General features: G+C 43.4%; 1 protein-coding gene across 1 annotated transcript in view; it reads right to left on the bottom strand.

The window, feature by feature from the left end:
* Rchy1 (Ring finger and CHY zinc finger domain containing 1) overlaps nucleotides 1–3,019 on the bottom strand; it is a 45,514-nt gene extending 42,495 nt beyond the window's left edge. The window contains exon 1 of the mRNA XM_080281455.1: nucleotides 2,939–3,019. Coding sequence (XP_080137581.1) covers nucleotides 2,939–3,019 — 81 coding nt within the window. The remainder of the gene's footprint in view (nucleotides 1–2,938) is intronic.
* Nucleotides 3,020–23,701: the final 20,682 nt, after the last annotated feature.

Below are 23,701 nucleotides of genomic sequence, written 5' to 3'. Positions count from 1 at the left end.
AGGGGGGTGCAAGGAACAGCGTGGTGGACTGAAGAGGTGAAACGGGCTGTGGCACAAAAGAAGAAAGCATACAGTGAATGGATGAGAAATAGGGGCGTGGAAGAAGTTGAGAGGCGGAAGAGAGAGTTATATGTAGAAAGAGAGAGAGAGGTGAAAAGATTAGTAAGAGAGAGTAAGAAGAGAGTGGATGAGGAATTTGGAAGGAATTTGAGTGTAAAATGGAGGGACTGTAAGAAAATGTTCTGGAAAGAGGTGAAAAGAGTAAGACAGGGTGGAAGTGAAGTTAGCAGGGGAGTGAAAGATAAAAATGGTAGATTACTAGTGGAGAAGGGAGAAAAAGTGAGCAGATGGAGAGAACACTTTAAGGAATTGTTGAACGTGGAGGATGGAAGTAATGTGAGTATAAGTGGATGGGGAATGGCTGGAAGGAGGAGGGAGGTGAGAAGACAGGAAGAAAGCAGTAGGATAGAAGTTGTGGAAGCAATGAAGAAAGTTAAATCAGGGAAAGCCCCAGGAATTGATGGAGTGTGTGGTGAAATGCTGAAGCATGGGGGAGAGATAGTAGTCGAATGGATGTGGAAGATGTGCAGATTGGCCTGGGAGGAAGGCAGAGTCCCAGAGGATTGGAAGTCAGGTATAATTATTCCCTTGTACAAAGGAAAAGGGGAAAAAGAAGTGTGTGGTAATCATAGGGGCATTTGTCTTCTTAGTATAATAGGAAAAGTATATGGTAGGATACTTATTGACAGAGTTAGAGAAAGAACAGAGAAATTAGTTGGAGAAGAACAGGGAGGCTTTAGGAAGGGAAGAGGTTGTGTAGATCAGATGTTCATTCTCAGATCTTTAGTGGAAAAGTTTCTAGAGAAGGGAAAGAAGTTGTATGCGGCTTTCATGATTTGGAGAAAGCATATGACAGGGTGGATAGACTAGGATTGTGGAAAGTGTTAAGAATATATGGAATAGATGGGAAGTTGTTGAATGCTGTGAAGAGTATGTATGATGGTGCGAAGGCTGCAGTGCGTGTGGATGGTGAACTAAGTGAATTTTTCTCTTTGAAAGTTGGGTTGAAACAGGGATGTGTCATGTCTCCATGGTTGTTCAATCTGTACATGGATGGGGTAATAAAAGAGGTACAAGGTAGGGTAGTGGATGTTGGAGTGGCCCTGGTGAGAGAGGATAGTGTTTGGAAACTCCCTGTACTGTTGTTTGCTGATGATACCGTGTAGTTGAGTGAAGACGAAGGGGAGCTGCAAGGCTTGGTGGATGAGTTTGAGAGAGTGTGTAAGAAACGGAATCTAAAGGTGAATGTAGGGAAGAGTAAAGTGATGGTCTTTGAGAGAGGTGAAGTCAGTGAATGTACAGCGAGGTTGGATGGTGAGAAATTGGAAAATGTGAGTACGTTTAAGTACTTGGGTAGTGTGATGAGTAAGGATGGAGGTTTGGAGGGTGAAGTGCTTGAAAGGGTACAGCAGGGAAGAAAGGTTGCTGGTTCTTTGAAAGCAGTGATAAGAAACAGGGAAGTGATCATGGAAGTGAAAAAGTTACTACATGACAGTATTGTGATACCAACTCTAACATACGGAAGTGAAGCTTAGACGTTGTTGGAAGGACACAAGTCAAGAGTGAGAGCCGTAGAAATGAGTTATTTAAGAGGAGCCTGTGGAGTCACATGGAGAGACAGGCTGACGAATGAGGATATAAAGGAGTGTTGTGGTGTTGATGTGGATGTGATAGGAAGCATTATGAGGAACACACTGAGGTGGTTTGGCCATGTGGAGAGGATGGAGGGTCAAAGACTGACGAAGAGAGTGTATGTGAGTGAGGTGGAGGGGGAAAGAGGGAGGGGGAGGCCGAGGATGAGATGGAGAGATGGGGTGGAGAGGTATATGAGAGAGGGGGGTGTGAGTTGGGAGCAGGGGAGTGAAATGGCGGAGGACAGGGCGACTTGGAGGCGATTTGTTTGTGGCCACCCCAAACGGGATTGAGGCGTCTGGCAATAGATAGATAGATAGATAGAAGTTTTACTTGAACCAGTAGAAGGACCTTACCAATTTATATTCCTGCAGTTTGTTTTCCGCCATTTTTCTTACTATTTTCACAATGGTAAAATATCTTTCCTGCTGAAAAATTTCCCACTGTTTTTAATATCGCTTTCCCTAAGCCATACCCCCGATTACCTGTCTTGTTTAACGTACTCAAAAGTGGTTTTCGTATCCCAACTGGATGCTAGATTGTCAGGTTAGGTTGGGTTAGGTTTGATTAAATCATCTGGTACAGTTAAGTTAGGTTGGGCAAGAATTAGTTAAACACTTAGGTTAGAACAGTCCCTTCCATCATGTCTGCCATTACAAATGACGAGTCAAATGACTTCACACAGTGGAACATTGCTAAAAACAGCAGGGAAACAGATTTTGCATGAAACGTTTATGTACCACCCCAGAAATAATCAGGATATTTATTTCTTGCTGTGACAATGGTTCATGTGATCACCACCTGGGTACTAGTTACTTGAATATGTTCCCGTGACCATTGCTTAACAGGTGTCAAAATGCAGGCCTATTGGTTTTTCTTTAAGTTTGATGCATGGGCAAAAATTTACCTAATCGGCCAGGTTTCACTTAATTTGGGAAACATTCCATCATTACATCATCTGACTTCCGATGACATCATCAGAGATTATTTTCAAGGCCGAGTGAAGAACAATGCTGTCTGTCTTTATTCACGTACACACCTCACTATGAATTATAATACCAATTAAGTCTGGTCTCATCACACTGCAAGTGAACGAAAATAACAGCGGAATACATGGGAATACCCACAGTCCCACAAGCACCAACACTGGCGTCTGCTGCAAGAGGGTCTTCCCTATTCCATACCTCTTGTTCATCCATAACGCAGTGAACCAGAGGACTACAAACGTTTTTACACTGATACTCACAACTAATTTGCACTTCCGTCTGTAATGGTCGCACCCAAAATCACTCGACTCCCCAATATTGCTCCTCGTCTTGTCAGCCATTGTATTCACTCTTCAAAGAACGCTGGCTTTAACTTCAGTTCATTTATTTCTTGCCTACAAAGGTTGTCATGGCTGAATGGATTATATCACAGAGTTATATACAGCCAGTCTTTAATATTTATATGAATAAATATCTACTGTTCTTTCCATGAAATATATATAAAAAAAAGTTATTAAAAATCGAAACGACATATTCAGACGCATGCTGTGCTCCATCAGCTGTTGACTAACGTCCCTTTAACATTTTATGAAAAAAAAAAAAAAAAAGGGGGGTTAATCAGTTTTATGAATTTCCTTCAAATTCAGCTTTCAATAAAAAGCAAATCACAAAATGCTTAGCCTACTATTAATTTGTACTGTTAATGCATTGCATGTCTCGTGTACTTCGTAGTGTGGTGGTGGAAGAGGCGCAAGGCAGCAACAATTTTACTTTTGTCACATTCCCACCAACTGTGACAAAACGTCATTTACATCTAGGCTATTTCGCACTACACAAACCAATAGCAGAGTCGCAAACAGCGCTCGTACTAACTTTATCTCAAGATTAACTGGTTTAGGCTGATTGAAATGTTTATTGTTACTGTAGAGAAAAGTAACAGCAGTTTACATAAGTTGGAAAAAAAAAAAAAATGTTCCCCCGAGCTAGACCTTATTAGGTGACATGAGCGCGCTACCCCTTCCGGCATGGCAGCTACCGAGCGTGGCTCGAACTCGCGACCCCCCCCCCCCGTCCCGAGATCGACGCTATGCCACTGAGCCACACTGCCCCCAAGTAGAAGCTGTTAAGCGGCATTTAGCATAGCCTCGGACGCGGATAACCCACCACGTTATCCCTGGGTCGTATGGGGTCAGTGAGGGCGTGCAAAAACACTCCCAACACACCTCAAGCTCCTAATCTCGCTCAAGATCACTACCATTAAGTTTTACGTGTCCATGATCTCACGATTATTATGGCAGTTAAATGCCACGGAATTCTATGAAGTATGTACTGTAAGATGACCTTGGAATGCCAAGAGAGTCTGGATGCTAATTAAGCAGGCAGATATACTGATATGTGACAGATGGAAAAAACTGTTGTACTATTGTGTTGGCGGTGTTATGAGATGATGAGCTGTCGTGAAGGTTAGAGTAGGAGAGAAGGATAACTGCACTATGCAAGCTAAGTAGCTCCTTTAAGTGTGGCTAGGCAATTGAATATGGCAAGGATAGCTAAGAAGACTGCTCTCCCCTCCCTCCAACTATAAGAGGCAAGAAAAACAAATGATAAAGAATACATACCACGCAGTAGCGTAAAAAAAAAAAAAAATGGTGGAAATGTTAGATTATCGTACATAGGAAGGAAGTACTGTATAAGGGAATGATAAGATCACGTAGGTTAAGGTTGAGCTAAGTCTCGTAATAATAGACGCCCATATGTACATCTACATCAGTTTATGTTATTTTGCTTCGTTTTCTTTGTTGAAGCCTGGCTTGGGTCTCAAGAAAACTGGCGCTATTATAACGGTAACAATTTGACGCCCAGCTGTCATGATATCCTCCATCCTTTCAACATGTCCGAACCATCTCCGTCCATCCCTCCTCATCACAACAATACATTCGTCTCATCCTTCCTCTCAACTTTTCAATCGTAATCCTAGTCCCTACCCCCCAGGCTTAACGCACTATACATCCAAATATCACTCATTATTTTCCGTACGCTTGAGCCTACGTACATCCTCTTCCTGTCTCACTATGTACAGCATTACACTTTTAATACATGCCGCAAACAATGATCCCTTCGCATGGTGGGGAAAACCCTCTCAGTGTTAGTAGAGGCAACAGGTCCCTGAACTTCAACCACTCCTTACCCTAGCCACCCAGCTAGTTCCAGCCACACCTCCAGCACATATGTCTCCCAAATAACAAATCTCCTCCACACACTCAAGAGACTCTCCAGCAAAATCAATACTTTCACGCCCGACAATCTCTTACATGCTCTCCCTGACATAGCACACACGAAATGAGCATTGTTTTGCAGACCGTATCTCTTTGGCACCTAATTTTCAAAAACACAGCAAAAGGGCGGGGTTACTTCCCACACCCTAGTGGCAATCTGCACATGGTCACACCCTCTGCTCTGGCACTACCATCACCAGCCTAAGACATCATCACTTGTTTTATCAACATTTACTCTTGAACCCTCGTGCCCCATTCCATCTCTACAGTATGGCCAGATGCCACAACCCTGTAAGGGGTGGCTGTTTGTCTTTGTTACTGGTTTTAAGGGGAGGGGCACTACCCCTATGCCAACCCACTTGTTTACACATAAGGAACATTTATGGTTTGGTTACATGGTCATTGGTTACCACCCAGCATTGTAAATGGTTTCTTGGCTTACAGGAAACCATTAGGCTTGTCACTCAGTGATAAACTACCTGAAAAGGAAATCTATCTATCTATCTATTGCCAGACGCCTCAATCCCGTTTGGGGTGGCCACAAACAAATCGCCTCCAAGTCGCCCTGCCCCCTGCCATTTCACTGCCCTGCTCCCAACTCACACCCCCCTCTCTCATATACCTCTCCACCCCATCCCTCCATCTCATCCTCGGTCTCCCCCTCCCTCTTCCACCCTCCACCTCACTCACATACACTCTCTTCGTCAGTCTTTCACCCTCCATCCTCTCCACATGGCCAAACCACCTCAGTGTGTTCCTCACAACGCTTCCTATCACATCCACATCCACACCACAACGCTCCTTTATATCCTCATTCGTCAGCCTGTCTCTCCACGTGACTCCACAGGCTCCTCTTAAATAACTCATTTCCACTGCTCTCACTCTTGACCTGTGTCCTTCCAACAATGTCCAAGCTTCACTTCTGTACGTTAGAGTTGGTATCACAATACTGTCATGTAGTAACTTTTTTACTTCAATGCTCACTTCCCTGTTTCTTATCACTGCTTTCAAGGAACCAGCAACCTTTCTTCCCTGCTGTACCCTTTCAAGCACTTCACCCTCCAAACCTCCATCCTTACTCATCACACTACCCAAATACTTAAACGTACTCACATTTTCCAATTCCTCACCATCCAACCTCGCTGTACATTCACTGACTTCACCTCTCTCAAAGACCATCACTTTACTCTTCCCTACATTCACCTTTAGGTTCCGTTTCTTACACACTCTCTCAAACTCATCCACCAAGCCTTGCAGCTCCCCTTCGTCTTCACTCAACAACACAGTATCATCTGCAAACAACAGTACAGGGAGTTTCCAAACACTATCCTCTCTCACCAGGGCCACTCCAACATCCACTACCCTACCTTGTACCTCTTTTATTACCCCATCCATGTACAGATTGAACAACCATGGAGACATGACACATCCCTGTTTCAAACCAACTTTCAAAGAGAAAAATTCACTTAGTTCACCATCCACACGCACTGCAGCCTTCGCACCATCGTACATACTCTTCACAGCATTCAACAACTTCCCATCTACTCCATATATTCTTAACACTTTCCACAATCCTTGTCTATCCACCCTGTCATATGCTTTCTCCAAATCCATGAAAGCCGCATACAACTTCTTTCCCTTCTCTAGAAACTTTTCCACTAAAGATCTAAGAATGAATACCTGATCTACACAACCTCTTCCCTTCCTAAAGCCTCCCTGTTCTTCTCCAACTAATTTCTCTGTTCTTTCTCTAACTCTGTCTATAAGTATCCTACCATACACTTTTCCTATTATACTAAGAAGACAAATGCCCCTATGATTACCACACACTTCTTTTTCCCCTTTTCCTTTGTACAAGGGAATAATTATACCTGACTTCCAATCCTCCGGGACTCTACTTTCCTCCCAGGCCAATCTGCACATCTTCCACATCCATTCTACTACTATCTCTCCCCCATGCTTCAGCATTTCACCACACATAATAAAAGGAGACAGGAAAGATAGGTGAAATAAGAAGAGAGGTAAGCAATCACAGAAAGAGAATGATAAAGGTGAAGGAAGAAGTAAGCAGCACTACATCAAGTGAGTGGATGATGGTCACCACCACCTTAGTTCCTTAAACACCTTTGACATTTTGTATATTCTTCACTCACGCCCCCCTCACATTCCACACAGCCGTACAAGCCTGCCTAGTTTTACTGGGCAGGCACAAGATCCACAGCTGAGGCTATCTGTACCATTTTAATGGAGATTTTTGTGGGTAAATGAATTATAGGTCCTCACCACTCTCTCCCTTTTAGCTTACTTGGCATGTAATGAACATTGGGGCAATACTTTCGTCACCCAACAGATAAGGGGTATGGTGAACCACTTATCTTCAATGCTACAAATATTCCTATCTCCAAAAGTACTGAAATTCTGTGTTTCACTAAACAATGCCCTCAGCTGGACCTCTCATGTCAGATCACTTGCTAAAACCACCTCAAAGAAACTTGGATTATTGTACAGAGTCCGTAACTTCTTCACTAACAAGCAGTTAGCTATAGTTTATGAGGGTCATGTGCGCTCTCGGCCAGAATATTGTTCACCCTTGTGGAATGGATGTGGAGAGGTTGCACTAAAACAACTTGACAAAACTCAGAACAAAGCTGTTGGAATTACTACATTAATAGTCCTGCTATTACAAATAAACTACAGGCATACCCCAATTTAACAATCTAATTGGTTTGGAAAAACCCATCGTTAGGCGGGGTATCGTATATCGGGGTACTTTTAACATGTATTTCAATGTGAACCATTTACCAGCCTTGGGTTTCCCCCCCCAAACCAAGTCCAAAACCCACCCAGATGAGCCCAAAAACAGGTTTAAAGGCAATCTAAATGGCTTAACAGCTGTCAAGGAAGCTAAACCATGCCTAACACCTGTAAATAACTCACTAAAAGCAATAAAATAAAATGAAAATCGTTAAATATGTCTAGAAAAAATCAAGCATAGTAAACTATACCCCAAAATGATAATGTTCATCCCACCTATGGCTAAAACACATTAATCTAAGTCTAAAAAGTTTATAAATCAACCTAAACACACAATTTTAGTCAAATATATCAATAAAATCGGTTAAAAAAAAATAAAAACCCATCGTTAAACTGGGGTTTGACCATCGTTAGGCGGGGTATGGTGGTATTTCTACCCCCATCGTTAAGACAGGGTATCGTATCTAGGGGTATCGTATATCGAGGTATTACTTCCTCTACAAGTAAGAAGGAATGTTGCTCCCTTGCATTATTTTAGAGATACTTTTATGGCAAATGCTCAGAAGAAGTTGCGTCCATTGTGCCACCTCTCCATGCCTTCCCTCATGCTACACGGACACATGGTAGTGCACATGGCTGGAACTAGCTTACCCAAGATGTTTCCCCGCGAACTTCAACCTACAGCTGTTCAAGTCCAACTGTTACAGATTTCCTATGAATGGAGGATGCCAGTAATCTGGTGCATGGATTATTTTTTTATTCATTTGTTTCTCCTTCCTTTGTTTTATTAAAAAAAAAAAAAAGTCACAACAAACTAATTTTAAGAATACAGGAAACAATATGGCTTGTCACTCAGTGAAGGTCACTTGTATGCTGAAGTAAACTGAGTGAGTGGATTCGGGATGCCCCCACCTGCAACAATGATATAAAATCCCAATTTAACCCCTACAGCCAAAGAGTATCTTATCAAAGTTGAAGAAATCTCTCTGGCAACAGCCAGAATAAAGGCATACTGAATCTGTGGAGTGGACTTTGTTCATCAACATACTTCCACAATGGTCAGTAAAAGTGGTGTTAACTGCACTTTATTATCCCACAGTACTGATGCAGGCAATATTAGAACAAAGAAATGGTGACCACATCGTTGAGCTGATAGGATGATAACGAGGTAGGAAGGCTGATGAATTTTGGAACAGGATGTCTTACTAAAACTAAAGGGAGTCATGGAAAGTAACAGAGGTCTCTCCCAAGCCTGTGCACGAGAAAGGCAGAGACCGGAGGTTCACATTAAGAGAGTATCCATGGACTTTAACTTGGACTTCAACCTGGGAAATGAATATGGGGTATAAACTTAATGTACAGGAGCACTCTGGGTTAATGAACTGCGAGCAAATAGATATAGTAATCTTGTGCAGTGCATACAGGGAGTGTTTAGTTTGGAATGACTTACTGTAAAAGAGGTATAGCTTGGTGAGTTGAAGATGATGAAAAAATAGTAGAAGAAACGAGAAACACGTGGCTTGGGTGGATGAAAGAAGGGCTTGAAATTAAAGGTGGGAATATAGTGAAAGTAAGAAACATGTGAAGAGATTAGTGAAAAGGTGAAGGTAATCATGATATACAGACACACATAAATGTAAACTACAGTACTTTGAAAAAAGGAAACTATGATAGAAAGAGACATAAAAATGAAGTAATAAATTTGGAAGAAAGTGTGAAAATGTGAGGCCTGAGTGGAATAATAAACAGAAGCAACATACAGATCAGATGGAAAGAATATTATAAAAGGTGGACAAATGAGGATGATGATAAATGGTAAACATTGACTGGGTCTGGTGGGATGCACATAAAAGAATGTGATGCCTGAAAAAGAATGCTGCAAAATAGTTGACAATGGAAAGGCAACAAGTGCTGATGAAATATATGCAGGGATGATCAAATACACAGCATGTGTGAGAAATTTTTTGGCTGCCAAAATATGGTGTTGCTTGTTTTGTGACCTATGGTGTCTAAAATTTTTCCAGCTTTCATGTTTACAAGCCTGGATCACTTCACTAACTGTAATGTCATTCAGGGTTTGTTTCAGCTCAGGCTGACTGATACATATTTCAGTTTGCATCCTTTTTGAAGAACTACATGACATGGAGAGATATGTTGCGAGATGAAATTCTCAATATTGCTACCATGTGTGTGGGATTTGCTGGTTGTGGTAATAATTCTTTTGATGAAGATCATGGGTCCAGGGCGAGATGGGGCTCGGGGCTGTGCTAGAGGGTACAGGGCATTGCGGTTCCCAGGCTGCCGCTTCCGCCCAATAGAGAGGGGCCCGAACCTGGGAGTAGCGTCCCAGGAGGCTGCCCTATCAGTGGGTGTATAATGGCGGGATAGTTGCAGTGCCAAGACGCGCTTGGAGGGTGTCCCTGCAGCTGTCCTGGCAGGGTGCCCCGAGGCCACTACCACAGCCACTGGTAAGCTGGTGGGCTAGGGGTCCCAGATCCATTGCCTGGACCTGGGACTGTGCGGTGAGTGGGACCTGTGCTGTGTCTGTCCCCATTTATTAATACTGAAGATGACAAAACAAAAATGGTTTCAAAGCAAGCCTGAGGACAGTAAATCACCCATGGGGATGAGGGTGGGTTCATGGAATGTGGGAAGTTTGAGGGGAAGAGCAGGGGAAGTCGTTGAGGCATTCAGTAGGAGGTGGGTGGACGTGGCGTGTTTGCAGGAAGTCCGGTACAGGGGTGGATCAGCCAGGAAGATTGTTGGGAGGGACTGTTGCTATAAGTTGTTTTGGCAGGGGAGGACAGACGGATATGGAGGTGTTGGTGTGATGGTTGCGGAGAAATGGGTGGAATATGTTATGAATGTTTTGAGAGTAAGCGATAGGATATTGGTTGTGAAAATTCTGCTGGGAAGAAAGATAGCTGTGATTATATCGGCAAATGCTCCACAGGCAGGATTGGATGAATCAGAGAAAGATAGATTTTGGGATGATTTAATACGTGTAGTGGGTGGTATGCGGGATGATGAGATAGTGATTTTGGGAGGGGACTTAAATGGTCATGTAGGTGAAGCAGCCCAAGGTTATGAAGGAGTGCATGGGGGATGTGCATATGGTCTAAGGAATGCAGAAGGGGAAAGGATACTCGAGTTTGGGGAGGCAACGGACATGATTGTGTGCAACACATATTTTAGGAAAAGAGACAGTAGGTTAATTACGTATGAGTCTGGGGGAAATAGCAGTCAGATAGATTATTTTCTGGTTAGGAGGGCCGATAGGAGGTTAGTGAGGGATGTTAAAGTTATAGGAAGTGAGGAGTGTGTGCAGCAGCACAAACTATTGATTTGTGATATGGTGCTTAAAGAACAAATGATGAAAAAGAGGACTTATGTACCTAGGAGGAAAATATGGAAGCTGAAAAACCAAGTAGTAAGGGATGCCTTCTATAGCGAGTTGAGGAGAGTGGTGGCTGAACAGGGAGCTGTAGACAGAGGCGTTAATGAACAGTACAGAGCCCTCAAGAACAATTTCTTGAGAGTTACTGATGTAACATGCGGCTGGACAAGAGGACCACCAAGACATAAAGTAACTTGGTGGTGGGATGAGGGTGTAGAAGCTGCAATTAAGGAGAAAAGAAGGCTTTTCCGGGAATGGAAGAAGGGTGGTAGCAAAGAGGAATATTTGGCTGCCAAGCGTAGGGCTAGGAGAGAGGTATACAGGGCAAAGTCTGAGTCACAGAGACAATTACTTGATAACCTAAATCATGGGGAAAGGAAAAATATATTTAGGGTGGCAGGTCAGGTGAAGAGGGATAATCGGGATATCATAGGTGAGCAGTGTGTGAAGAATGATGAAGGAAGGGTAGTGGTGAACAGTGAGGATATTAAAGATGCATGGAGAGAGCATTATAACCGGTTGTTGAATGAGGAGTTTGACTGGGACAGGGAAGGTTTGGAGCCAGCAGATCCAGTGTCTGGCCCTTGGCCTTTGATTGATACTGCTACTGTGAGTGAGGCAATAGGCAGGATGAGGGGTGGGGAAGGCAGCAGGTGTGTCTGGGTTGACTGCCGAAATGTTGAAGGCCTCAGGCGATATAGGGGTGAGTTTAGTCACTGACCTGATAAATAGGATTATTTATGAGTGTGTTGTCCCAGATGATTGGCTGAAGAGTGTAATTGTAAATGTGTATAAAGGGAAGGGTGATGCCCTGGAAAGAGGGAATTATAGAGGTATAAAGCTTTTAGATCAGATAATGAAGGTAATGGAGAGAGTTTTAGAAGGTATGATTAGAGAAAGAGTGAATATTGATGAGATGCAGTTTGGGTTTATGCCAGGTAGGGGGACCACTGATGCCATATTCATTGTTCGACAGCTTCAGGAAAAAATATATTGGTAGGAGAAGGGATCTTTATTTTGTTTTTGTTGATTTGGAAAAGGCCTTTGACAGAGTCCCTAGAGAGGTGGTGAAGTGGGCAATGAGAAAGCTTGGCTTGGAGGAGTGGCTGGTTAGGGTGGTTATGGCCATGTATGTGGGTGCTCACACCCAGGTGAGAGTGAATGGAGATTTGAGTGATGAGTTTTCCGTGAATGTTGGTGTGCATCAGGGGTCAGTCTTGAGTCCCATGTTGTTTATCATGGTACTTGAAGCCCTTTCACGTGACTTTAGAAACGGACTCCCGTGGGAGTTGTTGTATGCTGATGATTTGGTGTTGATTGCAGAGAATGAAAGGGAGGCGGAGGAAAGGTTTAGGAAGTGGAGAGATGGTATGGGGCAAAAAGGGTTTAAGGGTAAATGCAGATAAAACAAAAGTGATGATATCTAGGGTTGGTGGCGGTACTGTCAAAGACGAGGGAGAGTGGCCATGTGCAGTTTGCCACAAGGGCGTGGGAAGTAATTCCATCTTGTGCGGTGTGTGTGATAAATGGGTGCATAAGAGATGTAGTGGTATCAGAGGTAGACTGCGAGATAATGCTGATTTTATGTGTACGGCGTGCCGGGGTGAGCAGGTGGAGATCGTCAGACGTGAAAGAATTGAACTTGCTGGTGAATCTCTTGAGTGTGTGGAAGAGTTTTGTTATTTAGGAGACATGTTGTGTGCGGGAGGTGGGGCTGGAGCTAGCTCTGTGGCTAGGGTGAGAAGTGGTTGGAAGAAGTTCAGGGAGCTCTTGCCTCTCCTGACATTGAGGGGGCTCTCCCTACGTGCTAAGGGGTCTTTGTATGCAGCCTGTGTTAGGAGTGTAATGCTGTATGGCAGTGAGACCTGGGCAGTGAAGGAGGAAGACATTCGCCGGCTCAGACGTACAGAAATGACAATGATTAGGTGGATGTGCAGTGCGTCCCTGCGTCCAAGGCCTGGAGGGGCTGGGTTTACAATGGAAGAGTTGAGAGGTAGGATGGGACTGGAGTGTATTGGTGTTGTGATGAGGAGAGGTAGATTGAGGTGGTTTGGACATGTGGAGAGGATGGGGGATGATAGTTGGGTGAGGAAGGTGAGAAGTGTTAATATTGGGGGTGGGGTTATGAGGGGTAGACCGAGAAAGACATGGGACGAGGTCATTAACTGTGACCTTAGGGTTAAGGGACTGAACAGGGAGGCTGCAATGGATCGTGCAGCATGGAGAGCCGCCATTAGGTGACCAAGGCCGACACATGCAAGCATGTTGGAGCCTTTAAAAACGAACGAAAACGAACGAAGGTAACTGGTTTGTCAATGAATGGGAAATGTTTCTAGTCCTTGTTCTGCCCTGTGTGAACTGTGCCTAGTATTTCTTTTTGCATTTCATTTCATTTTTTTCCCCCTGATCTTGGCTGGATAATGCAGGATACAAAAATGGGAAAGTGGTCCAGTGAAAGGTCTTACACTGTTCTGCTGGAGGTCTGAGTCATGAGATTAAGGCTATCAAATACAGCATGAGGTTAGCTCAAGAAGTTGCAGTTCATATTGTCTTTGTGAAAAGTATGTACAGGTGCACTGACTACCCATCATCCAGTACAATGCTGACTAATGAACAGAATTGAGGTTTCTGGCTATGCTACTCAGTCCAGACATTTAGAGCAAAAAAGTCAATTTGCTTGCCTTCTTACTGGCATTATCTGTCTGTTGCCAGACGCCTCAATCCCGTTTGGGGTGGCCACAAACAAATCGCCTCCAAGTCCCCCTGTCCCCCGCCATTTCACTGTCCTGCTCCCAACTCACACCCCCCTCTCTCATATACCTTTCCACCCCATCCCTCCATCTCATCCTCGGCCTCCCCCTCCCTCTTCCCCCCTCCACCTCACTCACATACACTCTCTTCGTCAGTCTTTCACCCTCCATCCTCTCCACATGGCCAAACCACCTCAGTGTGTTCCTCATAACGCTTCCCATCACATCCACATCAACACCACAACGCTCCTTTATATTCTCATTCGTCAGCCTGTCTCTCCATGTGACTCCACAGGCTCCTCTTAAATAACTCATTTCCACTGCTCTCACTCTTGACTTGTGTCCTTCCAACAACGTCCAAGCTTCACTTCCATACGTTAGAGTTGGTATCACAATACTGTCATGTAGTAACTTTTTCACTTCCATGCTCACTTCCCTGTTTCTTATCACTGCTTTCAAAGAACCAGCAACCTTTCTTCCCTGCTGTACCCTTTCAAGCACTTCACCCTCCAAACCTCCATCCTTACTCATCACACTACCCAAGTACTTAAACGTACTCACATTTTCCAATTCCTCACCATCCAACCTCACTGTACATTCACTGACTTCACCTCTCTCGAAGACCATCACTTTACTCTTCCCTACATTCACCTTTAGATTCCGTTTCTTACACACTCTCCCAAACTCATCCACCAAGCCTTGCAGCTCCCCTTCGTCTTCACTCAACAACACAGTATCATCTGCAAACAACAGTACAGGGAGTTTCCAAACACTATCCTCTCTCACCAGGGCCACTCCAACATCCACAACCCTACCTTGTACCTCTTTTATTACCCCATCCATGTACAGATTGAACAACCATGGAGACATGACACATCCCTGTTTCAACCCAACTTTCAAATAGAAAAATTCACTTAGTTCACCATCCACACGCACTGCAGCCTTTGCACCATCGTACATACTCTTCACAGCATTCAACAACTTCCCATCTACTCCATATATTCTTAACACTTTCCACAATCCTTGTCTATCCACCCTGTCATATGCTTTCTCCAAATCCATGAAAGCCGCATACAACTTCTTTCCCTTCTCTAGAAACTTTTCCACTAAAGATCTAAGAATGAATATCTGATCTACACAACCTCTTCCCTTCCTAAAGCCTCCCTGTTCTTCTCCAACTAATTTCTCTGTTCTTTCTCTAACTCTGACAATAAGTATCCTACCATACACTTTTCCTATTATACAAGCAATAAATCCCAACCACCCCTTAAAATTATACTTATGGGCTACATCCAGTTGCAGCACTGTAACTCACTAAACCACCTAGTGGCATGTATTGCATATGTGCAACAAGGCAAAAGCACTGCACTATTGTCAACTTACTCTAAAATGGACCTGATTTTTTTCATTTTGCAGTGAAAATCATGCTGTTCATTGACTGAATAAACCAATACTATATTACAGCTCTATATCCTTTTCATAGCATTTATAACAAGCATGATACAGTAAAACATCACTATAACGGACTAATTGGGGCCCAAGCCATTCTGAAAAATGCAAAGTCCCAATAAAGGTGACATCCGGACTTCCCCTTAATAACCTGGACTTTTTTTTATATATCAGACACTAGTCCAGATTGCACCAACGGTTTTTAAACTGTTTTCACTATCACTGCAGTACTGTACTGAATTATACATTCACTACAATAATCAAATGGTACAATATACAGTATATAATAATACTGTACTGTACACTGGTAAACATGTCTTTAATTTACCTTATTGTGGTGAACATAGCCGAAATGGTCAGGCAGCCCAGACTGCTTCTGGCTTTATCGGACATTTTCAGATATACAGTCAAGTTGCCTATGGCGCCTGCTTCTGTGACACAGTTTTCTATGACACGATAAGGTGCCAGACACCCAACAAACGAACCACAAACATAAAACACCTATGGTGCGGGTGTGGCAAGATCTGAAATGCGCAGGCAAATTCCCCTGGCAGTCGGCACACTCACCTGTTTGTAAACAATGAAGATGGTGACCACTTCAGCTCCAACTGTAGACTTTTCTCTCTTATGAGGAGGTTAAACTTCACCAAAGTCATTGTGTTCAGTAATGAAACATTAAAGATTCTTTGGGTATTGTGACTAGTTTATAGGTTTGTTCGTAAAACTGCTATGAATGGGTTAGTGACAAAGCACCTATCTCTGAGCTAAGACGAAGTATAATGCCTCTCATCATCATCATCATCACGTACAGTTACAGTACATAAGAAGGATTATTAATGTGTTAAATGTGAATTTTGTTGACTCTTGAGCATACAAACTTTATCATATAAACTTCTTCAATCAGTGCTTGACCAGGCAGCCTCCACCATCTTTAATGTTTTGGCTGGTCAGCTGATCTGTATGACCTTGCTTACACGGTGCCAACTGTTAAGCACCCACAATCAGAAATGGTATGGGGGTGTTTCGCAGGTGAAATGGGAAGGGGAGGCCTCTACTTTCTTCCTAAGAACTTGATGATGAATGGTGGCCGGTACATTCAAGTTCTGAAAGATCATTTTTAAAACTTTTTTGCTATTCATGGGTGCGACTTTTTCATGCACGATTCGGCTCCATGTCACAAGTCAAGAAAGGTGACAAAATGGCTTCAGGATAATCGGACTGAGGTCCTCAACTGGCCTGGCAACAGTCCGGATCTAAATCTGATAGAAAACTGCTGGGCAAAGATAATGAAAATCATGGCAGAGAAGAAGACAATCAATCTGGACAATCTCAAGACTGAACGGATAAATGTTTGGCGCAAAGAAATGTCCTTCGATTACTTTAGAGATCCAAGTGATTCCATGCCAAAATGCATCCAACTGGTCCTGATAAACAAAGGAAACATGATTTCATATTGATGAATGGCATTTCATGAATAAACATTGTGATATACTGTACTATGACTTCTGTGTTTTTTAATACCTTGTGGGGGGAGGTCCTAAGTCAATTTGCAGTAGCTTTATATAAGAATGATTATTAATGTGTTAAATGTGAGTTTAGTTGACACTTCAGCATACAAACTTTATCAAATAAACTTCTTCAGTCAGTGCTTGACCATGCAGCCTCCGCCATCTTTAATGTTTTGGTCAGTCAGCTGATCTGTGTCTGCTTGGTCAAGCTTTTTTTCGTTCAATCTGCAGCACATGGTATTGCCCAAGTAGACACAAGGCTGATCACCCACCCGTTTTTTCTGCATTGACCGACTGTTTGATTGTGTGCGTGTGTAAAGTGGGGAAAAATGGGGAAAAGTGGGGTGAAAAGGGGGACTTTGGGTGAATGTCCAGGTCCAGAACCAAATACCATTTTCCCAATAGGTTTAGTTATTTCTATGGCACGGGCACAGTCCAGAACCAAATAGCCGTGCCTTAGGCGACTTGACTGTATATATGAATTTAGTCCGGTAGCTCCTCGATTCTGATAAAAATGAATTTCGGTCGATTGAAGTCCATTATTTCGAGGTTTTACTGTGTGTGTGTGTGTGTGTGTGTGTGTGTGTGTGTGTGTGTAATTCACCAGGTCGGTCAGGATCACTTGATGGTCGTGATTGTCAGCTTTTACCCTTCCGGAAGGGAGCTGAGAGCTCACATTGTCCGATCTAAGGGCAAGACTGTGACCTTCACACATGCACACACACCCGTCCCCTTGCTCAAGGGGGTGAGTAACCACCCACTTCATCAGCGAAACTTTTCGCAACCTGAGCGAGGCTCGAACTCCCGTCTACCAGATGGCAAGCGAGAACGTTACCACTGAGCCAGCGAGCGGTGTGTGTGTGTGTGTGTGTGTGTGTGTGTGTGTGTGTGTGTGTGTGTGTGTGTGTGTGCATATACCATATACAGTATATATATATATATATATATATATATATATATATATATATATATATATATCCATCCATCATCCAATCCTACATTGCCCCATTAGGAGCATAGGAGCCAGGGGCTAGGCAGTTGGTCCTGACATTTAAGATGAGAGTGACCAGCCTCGCTCATCCCTGAGTGACATTACATGAGCAATAAACCTCAACCATCCCTTGGATATAAACCTTCAATGGCTCAATCAGACTGGAGTGCAATAATTACCCACTAAACCACCAGGCGCCAATACTAGGTTATATGGTTACCACCCAGCATAGTAAATTGTTTCCTGATGTACAGAAAACCATTTGGCTTGTCACTCAGTGTAGTCACTCACAGGCAGAAGGAAGATGAAAGAATGAAGGAAAGATAGACAGAAGAGGGAGTATAAAGTCACCCATAAGCAGAGGGACAAGGAAAGAATAAAGAAAAGAAAGACAGAAGAGTATGGAAGGAAGGAAGGATGGAGGAGAGGAAAGGGCAGACACCCGACAGCAGCACTACATCGAGTGAGTGGATGGTGAGAGCCCCCACCTACCACAAATATATATATATATATATATATATATATATATATATATATATATATATATATATATATATATATATTGTATGACAATAAATTAATGTTTCATAGGACAACCCCAACTTCACACCAAAAATTCAAGGCCTCATCAGTCAACGGGACACACTATGACACTCCCCAACACCCCATACACAAGACACTGTACAACAAATACAAGAACTCAACACTCAGATTAACAATAAAATATCAGAACAGCAAACACTAAACTGGAATAATTATCTCTAAACACTTGATTACAAAATAAACACCAGCAAACTCTACAAAACACTAAACTGCATCACACTCTCCAACAGCAACACTACACTATCACACACTGCCATCACAACAACAGACACCATATCTTCAAACAAACAACAAGCAAACACTCTCATCAATCACTTTCCACATATCAGCCACTTAAACCCCCATCACGACAACCGACGTGTCATCCAACGTAAAAGACACTTCCCCACAGACCCGGACTTTGCACCTTTCACTTACAACCAGACGAAACACATCATTAGCAACCTTAAGCACTCATCTGCCTGTGGACCAGACAACATAAGCAATGTACACCTTCAACACCTTGGACCACAAGGCATACAAGCACTCACCAACATATCAAACTACAGCTACTCACACAACATAATACCCAACATCTGGAAGCATGACACTATCATCACTATCCCCAAACCCAACAAAGACCCCATGTTATCTTCCTCACACCGCCCAATCACACTCTTCTGCATCCCCTCCAAAGTCACTGAACGACTGGTACTACAACAAGTTACCCTTCACACCCCCCTAGCCCCATCACAACATGGTTTTAAGCCACTACACCCCACCAACTCTCTTTTTACAGATCTTACACAGAGAGTTTTTGATGGCATGAATTCAACTAGACCACCACACAGAACACTCCTAGTCACATTAGACATTAGCAAAGCTTTTGATGCCATCCCACGCCACAACCTCACAAACAAAATATTCAACACAAACATGTACAATAACACAAAAAGATGGCTGGCTAACTACTCAGCAGGCAGATGTACACATGTAACATTTGCCGGTCAGTCTTCGAACATCAGAAACTTCAAAAATGGCTTCCCCCAAGGATCTGTTTTGTACCCGAAACGCTTTAACCTATACATGTACGACATACGCACACCTCACACACTACAGATACACATAGCTTCATACACAGATGACATAACGCTTACATGTACACATCAAAATGCAAACAAAGCCGCACACCTCCTCCAACCTTACCTCAACACACTACACAAATGGCTCAAAATAGACCCAACCAAATCTACAGTGACCCTTCTCACAAACTGGACAGCAGAACATAATCACATTCCACACCTCACCATAAACAACACCCTCCTACCACAAACACCCAAAATCCTTGGTTTAACATACAATACATCAACAACATTTAAACAACACATCATAAACATTAAAGATAAATTAACACCAGGACTCAACATCTTGAGGTCACTTGCCCATACAACATTTGGACACAACAAAGAAACCACCACCACAGTATACAAACAATATATATGTTCAGTGATGAATTATGCAAGCCCTGCTTCAGCTTCTAACCTCACTAAAACACATTACAACACCTAGCAGACCATACAGAACAAGGCCCTAAAAATAATCACAGGCTGCAGAGCTACTACACCCACAGACCACCTATAAGAAGAAACCAAAGTCCTCAGAGTAAAGGATCGTCTAGACATGAGAGGCACCCAAATTCTTGCCCCAGCCTCCACAAACCCACACCATCCACTACACTACATGGCAGCACACCCACACACACCAAGGAACATCAAAACAACACCCAGCACACAATATCATACACAAATACTGTCATCTCTCCCCCCTCACCTGCCTCAGACTAGCTTCCAGAAGCATATCCATACTCAAATCACTCACCAACCCATTCAGTCACTTAAAGACTCCCGTGGGAACTGTTGTGTGCTGATGATTTGGTGTTGATTGCAGAGAACGAAAGGGAGGCGGAGGAAAGGTTTAGGAAGTGGAGAGATGGTATGGGACACAAGGGTTTAAGGGTAAATGCAGATAAAACAAAAGTGATGATATCTAGGGTTGGTGGCGGTACTGTCAAAGACGAGGGAGAGTGGCCATGTGCAGTTTGCCACAAGGGCGTGGGAAGCAATTCCATCTTGTGCGGTGTGTGTGATAAATGGGTGCATAAGAGATGTAGTGGTATCAGAAGTAGACTGTGAGATAATGCTGATTTTAAGTGTACGGCGTGTCGGGGTGAGCAGGTGGAGATTGTCAGACGTGAAAGGATTGAACTTGCTGGTGAATCTCTTGAGTGTGTGGAAGAATTTTGTTATTTGGGAGACATGTTGTGTGCTGGAGGTGGGGCTAGAGCTAGCTCTGTGGCTAGGGTGAGAAGTGGTTGGAAGAAGTTCAGGGAGCTCTTGCCTCTCCTGACACTGAGAGGACTCTCCCTACGTGCTAAGGGGTCTTTGTATGCAGCATGTGTTAGGAGTGTAATGCTGTATGGTAGTGAGACCCGGGCAGTGAAGAAGGAAGATATTCGCCGGCTCAGACGTACAGAAATGACAATGATTAGGTGGATGTGCAGTGCGTCCCTGCGTCCAAGGCCTGGAGGGGCTGGGTTTACGATGGAAGAGTTGAGAGGTAGGATGGGACTGGAGTGTATTGGTGTTGTGATGAGGAGAGTTAGATTGAGATGGTTTGGACATGTGGAGAGGATGGGAGATGATAATTGGGTGAGGAAGGTGAGAAGTGTTAATATTGGGGGTGGGGTTATGAGGGGTAGACCGAGAAAGACATGGGACGAGGTCATTAAGTGTGACCTCAGGGTTAAGGGACTGAACAGGGAGGCTGCAATGGATCGTGCAGCGTGGAGAGCCGCCATTAGGTGACCAAGCCCGACACATGCAAGCATGTTGGAGCCTTTGAAAACAAAAATGAAAACGAAATCAAAACACAGCTGCATGCACGGCCTCCTGGTATCCATCCTTCTAAATCCTACCTCCCTCGTGAGAACAGGGTCCACCTGCCCAGGCTGAGATATGGGAATCATGCAGCCCTCTTAAGTTAATAGAAGAGGCTAGATGACTTCATCGCTGATGCCTGTCCAGAATGCAACACAGCACCCCATACTATTAAGTACATTATGGAAGACAGCACTGCACACAATCACCTGCACCAACAACACAACAAACACTCCTTGAGAGCTCTGTGGGGAAGCCCGGTCTCGGCCATGGCTTTCCTTAGGGACTCGGGGCTGTTCGGCCAGATTTCCTGGGGAACAACTTTTATTATTACTACCTAGGTCATACACAGACTTTTCTTGTTGTTATACAGGGTGATTCAGAAGAAGCACCCATCATTGAATGGTCTTGAAATAACGGAAAATAGGCTGTAATTCTGTTTTCTTCCAACAGATGGCTCCTTTGGTATGAATTGGTGAAACTCCAGCAATATCTGGCGAGTAACATGTCCTGTGCAGCCTGAGGGAGTACTTTGTGTTCAGCTATAGGATGATGATGTTTTCCCAAGAGCAATTTGAAAGACTCACTAGAGCTTTTCCCTTGCTCGTAATCACACATTTCACCGCACTTCTTCTAAAGAATGAGCGTCAATGCTGATTTCAGCAAGACAGTGCCACATGTCACACGTCAAATGAAACAATGGCTTTCTTGTAAGAATTTTTCGCCGACCTACTCGTTTCCAGAAACTTGTGGCCTCCAAGATCGCCGGATCTATCATCTCCCAAATATTTTCACTGGGGTCACCTGAAAGGAGTCGTCTATCAGACAAATCCACACACATTAGAAGAACCGAAGGTCAGGATTAAGAATGCAATTGCAAACATCACTGTAGCAACCCTGAACAGTGTTGGCTAACATGGTAAAAGGGGTACGAGCTTGCATTCACAAAAAAAGGATCGCACTTTGAGCCTATGTTATTATTACGAGCTGCTATTGGTTTGTAAACACTGTAAACAGGTTCTGCATTTCATGTCTTAATGCATGTAAGTACAGTCTATAAATATACATGCAATAAATGTAAGATGTTTTCAGGGTAACGTTTCTTTTGATTCATCCCGTATAATGCAATATGGTAAAATGAAACTTGGTTATCTACTGCAGTTTTCTTAACTAATCTACAGTTGTACTATATGGTGAAACTTTACTAATATATATATATTTACTGACTGATGCTCCTACTGTGAGCAGGACAATTGGCAGGATGCAGGTGAGGAAGGTGGCAGGTGTGTCTAGATTGACTGCTGAAATGCTGAATGCCTCAGAAGATGTAGGAGTGGGGTTAGTTACTGGTATGATAAATACAATTACATATCAGTGTGCTGTCCCAGATACTTGGCTGAAGAGTGTGACTGTAAATGTGTACAGGGGTAAGGCTGATGCCCTGGAAAGAGGAAACTACAGAAGCATAAAACTTTTGGACCAAATAATGAAGGTAATGGAGAGAATTCTAGAAGGTATAATTAGAGAAAGAGTGAATATTGATGAGATACAGTTTGGGTTTATGCCAGGCAAAGGGACCATTGATGCCACATTCATTGTTTGACAACTTCAGGAAAAATTTACTGTAAAGGAAAGAAAATGGATTTGTACTTTGTTGATTTGGAGAAAGCCTCTAACAGAGTCCCTAGGAAGGTGAAGTGGGCAATGAGAAGGCTTGGGATTGAGGAGTGACTGGTTAGAGCAGTTGTGGTTATGTATGTGAGTACTCACACCCAGGTGAGAGTAAATGGAGATTTGTGTGATGACATTTCCATGAATGTGATGTGCATCAGGGGTGAGTCTTGAATGCCCTTATTGTTTATCATGGTGCTTGAAGTCCTCTCACGTGACTTCAGAAATGGACTCCCGTGGGAGATGCTGAATGATGATGATTTGGTGGCAATTGCAGAGAATGAAAGGGAGATGGAGGAAGGATTTAGAAAGTGGGGTGATGGTATGGGGCACAAGGGCTTGAAAGTAAATGCAGATAAACAAAGGTGGTGGTATCTAAGGTTGGTGGTGGTACTGTCAAAGAAGAAGGAGAGTGGCCATGTGTGGTTTGCCACAAGGAGTTGGAAAGTAATTCCATCTTGTACAATGTTTGTGATATATGGGTGCCTAAGAGATGTAGTGGTATTAGAGGTACAGTGCAAGAAAATGCTGACTTTGTGTGTGCAGTGTGTTGGGGAGAGCACGTGGAGATTGTCAAGTGTGCTAGGATTGATCTTGCTGACGAGTCTCCTTGAGTCAGCGGAAGAGTTTTGTTACTTGGAAGATGTGCTGGAGGTGGGGCTAGCTCTGTGGCTAGGGTTAGAAGTGGTTGGAAGAAGTTCAGGGGGCT

This window comes from Coenobita brevimanus, chromosome 89 (genome assembly GCF_032717465.1).
Source record: "Coenobita brevimanus isolate Jiangsu-jjx chromosome 89, ASM3271746v2, whole genome shotgun sequence".
Classification (NCBI taxonomy): domain Eukaryota; kingdom Metazoa; phylum Arthropoda; class Malacostraca; order Decapoda; family Coenobitidae; genus Coenobita; species Coenobita brevimanus.
The sequence above is the reverse complement of the archived record's forward strand: the minus strand, read 5'-3'. Positions and strand labels throughout refer to the sequence as shown.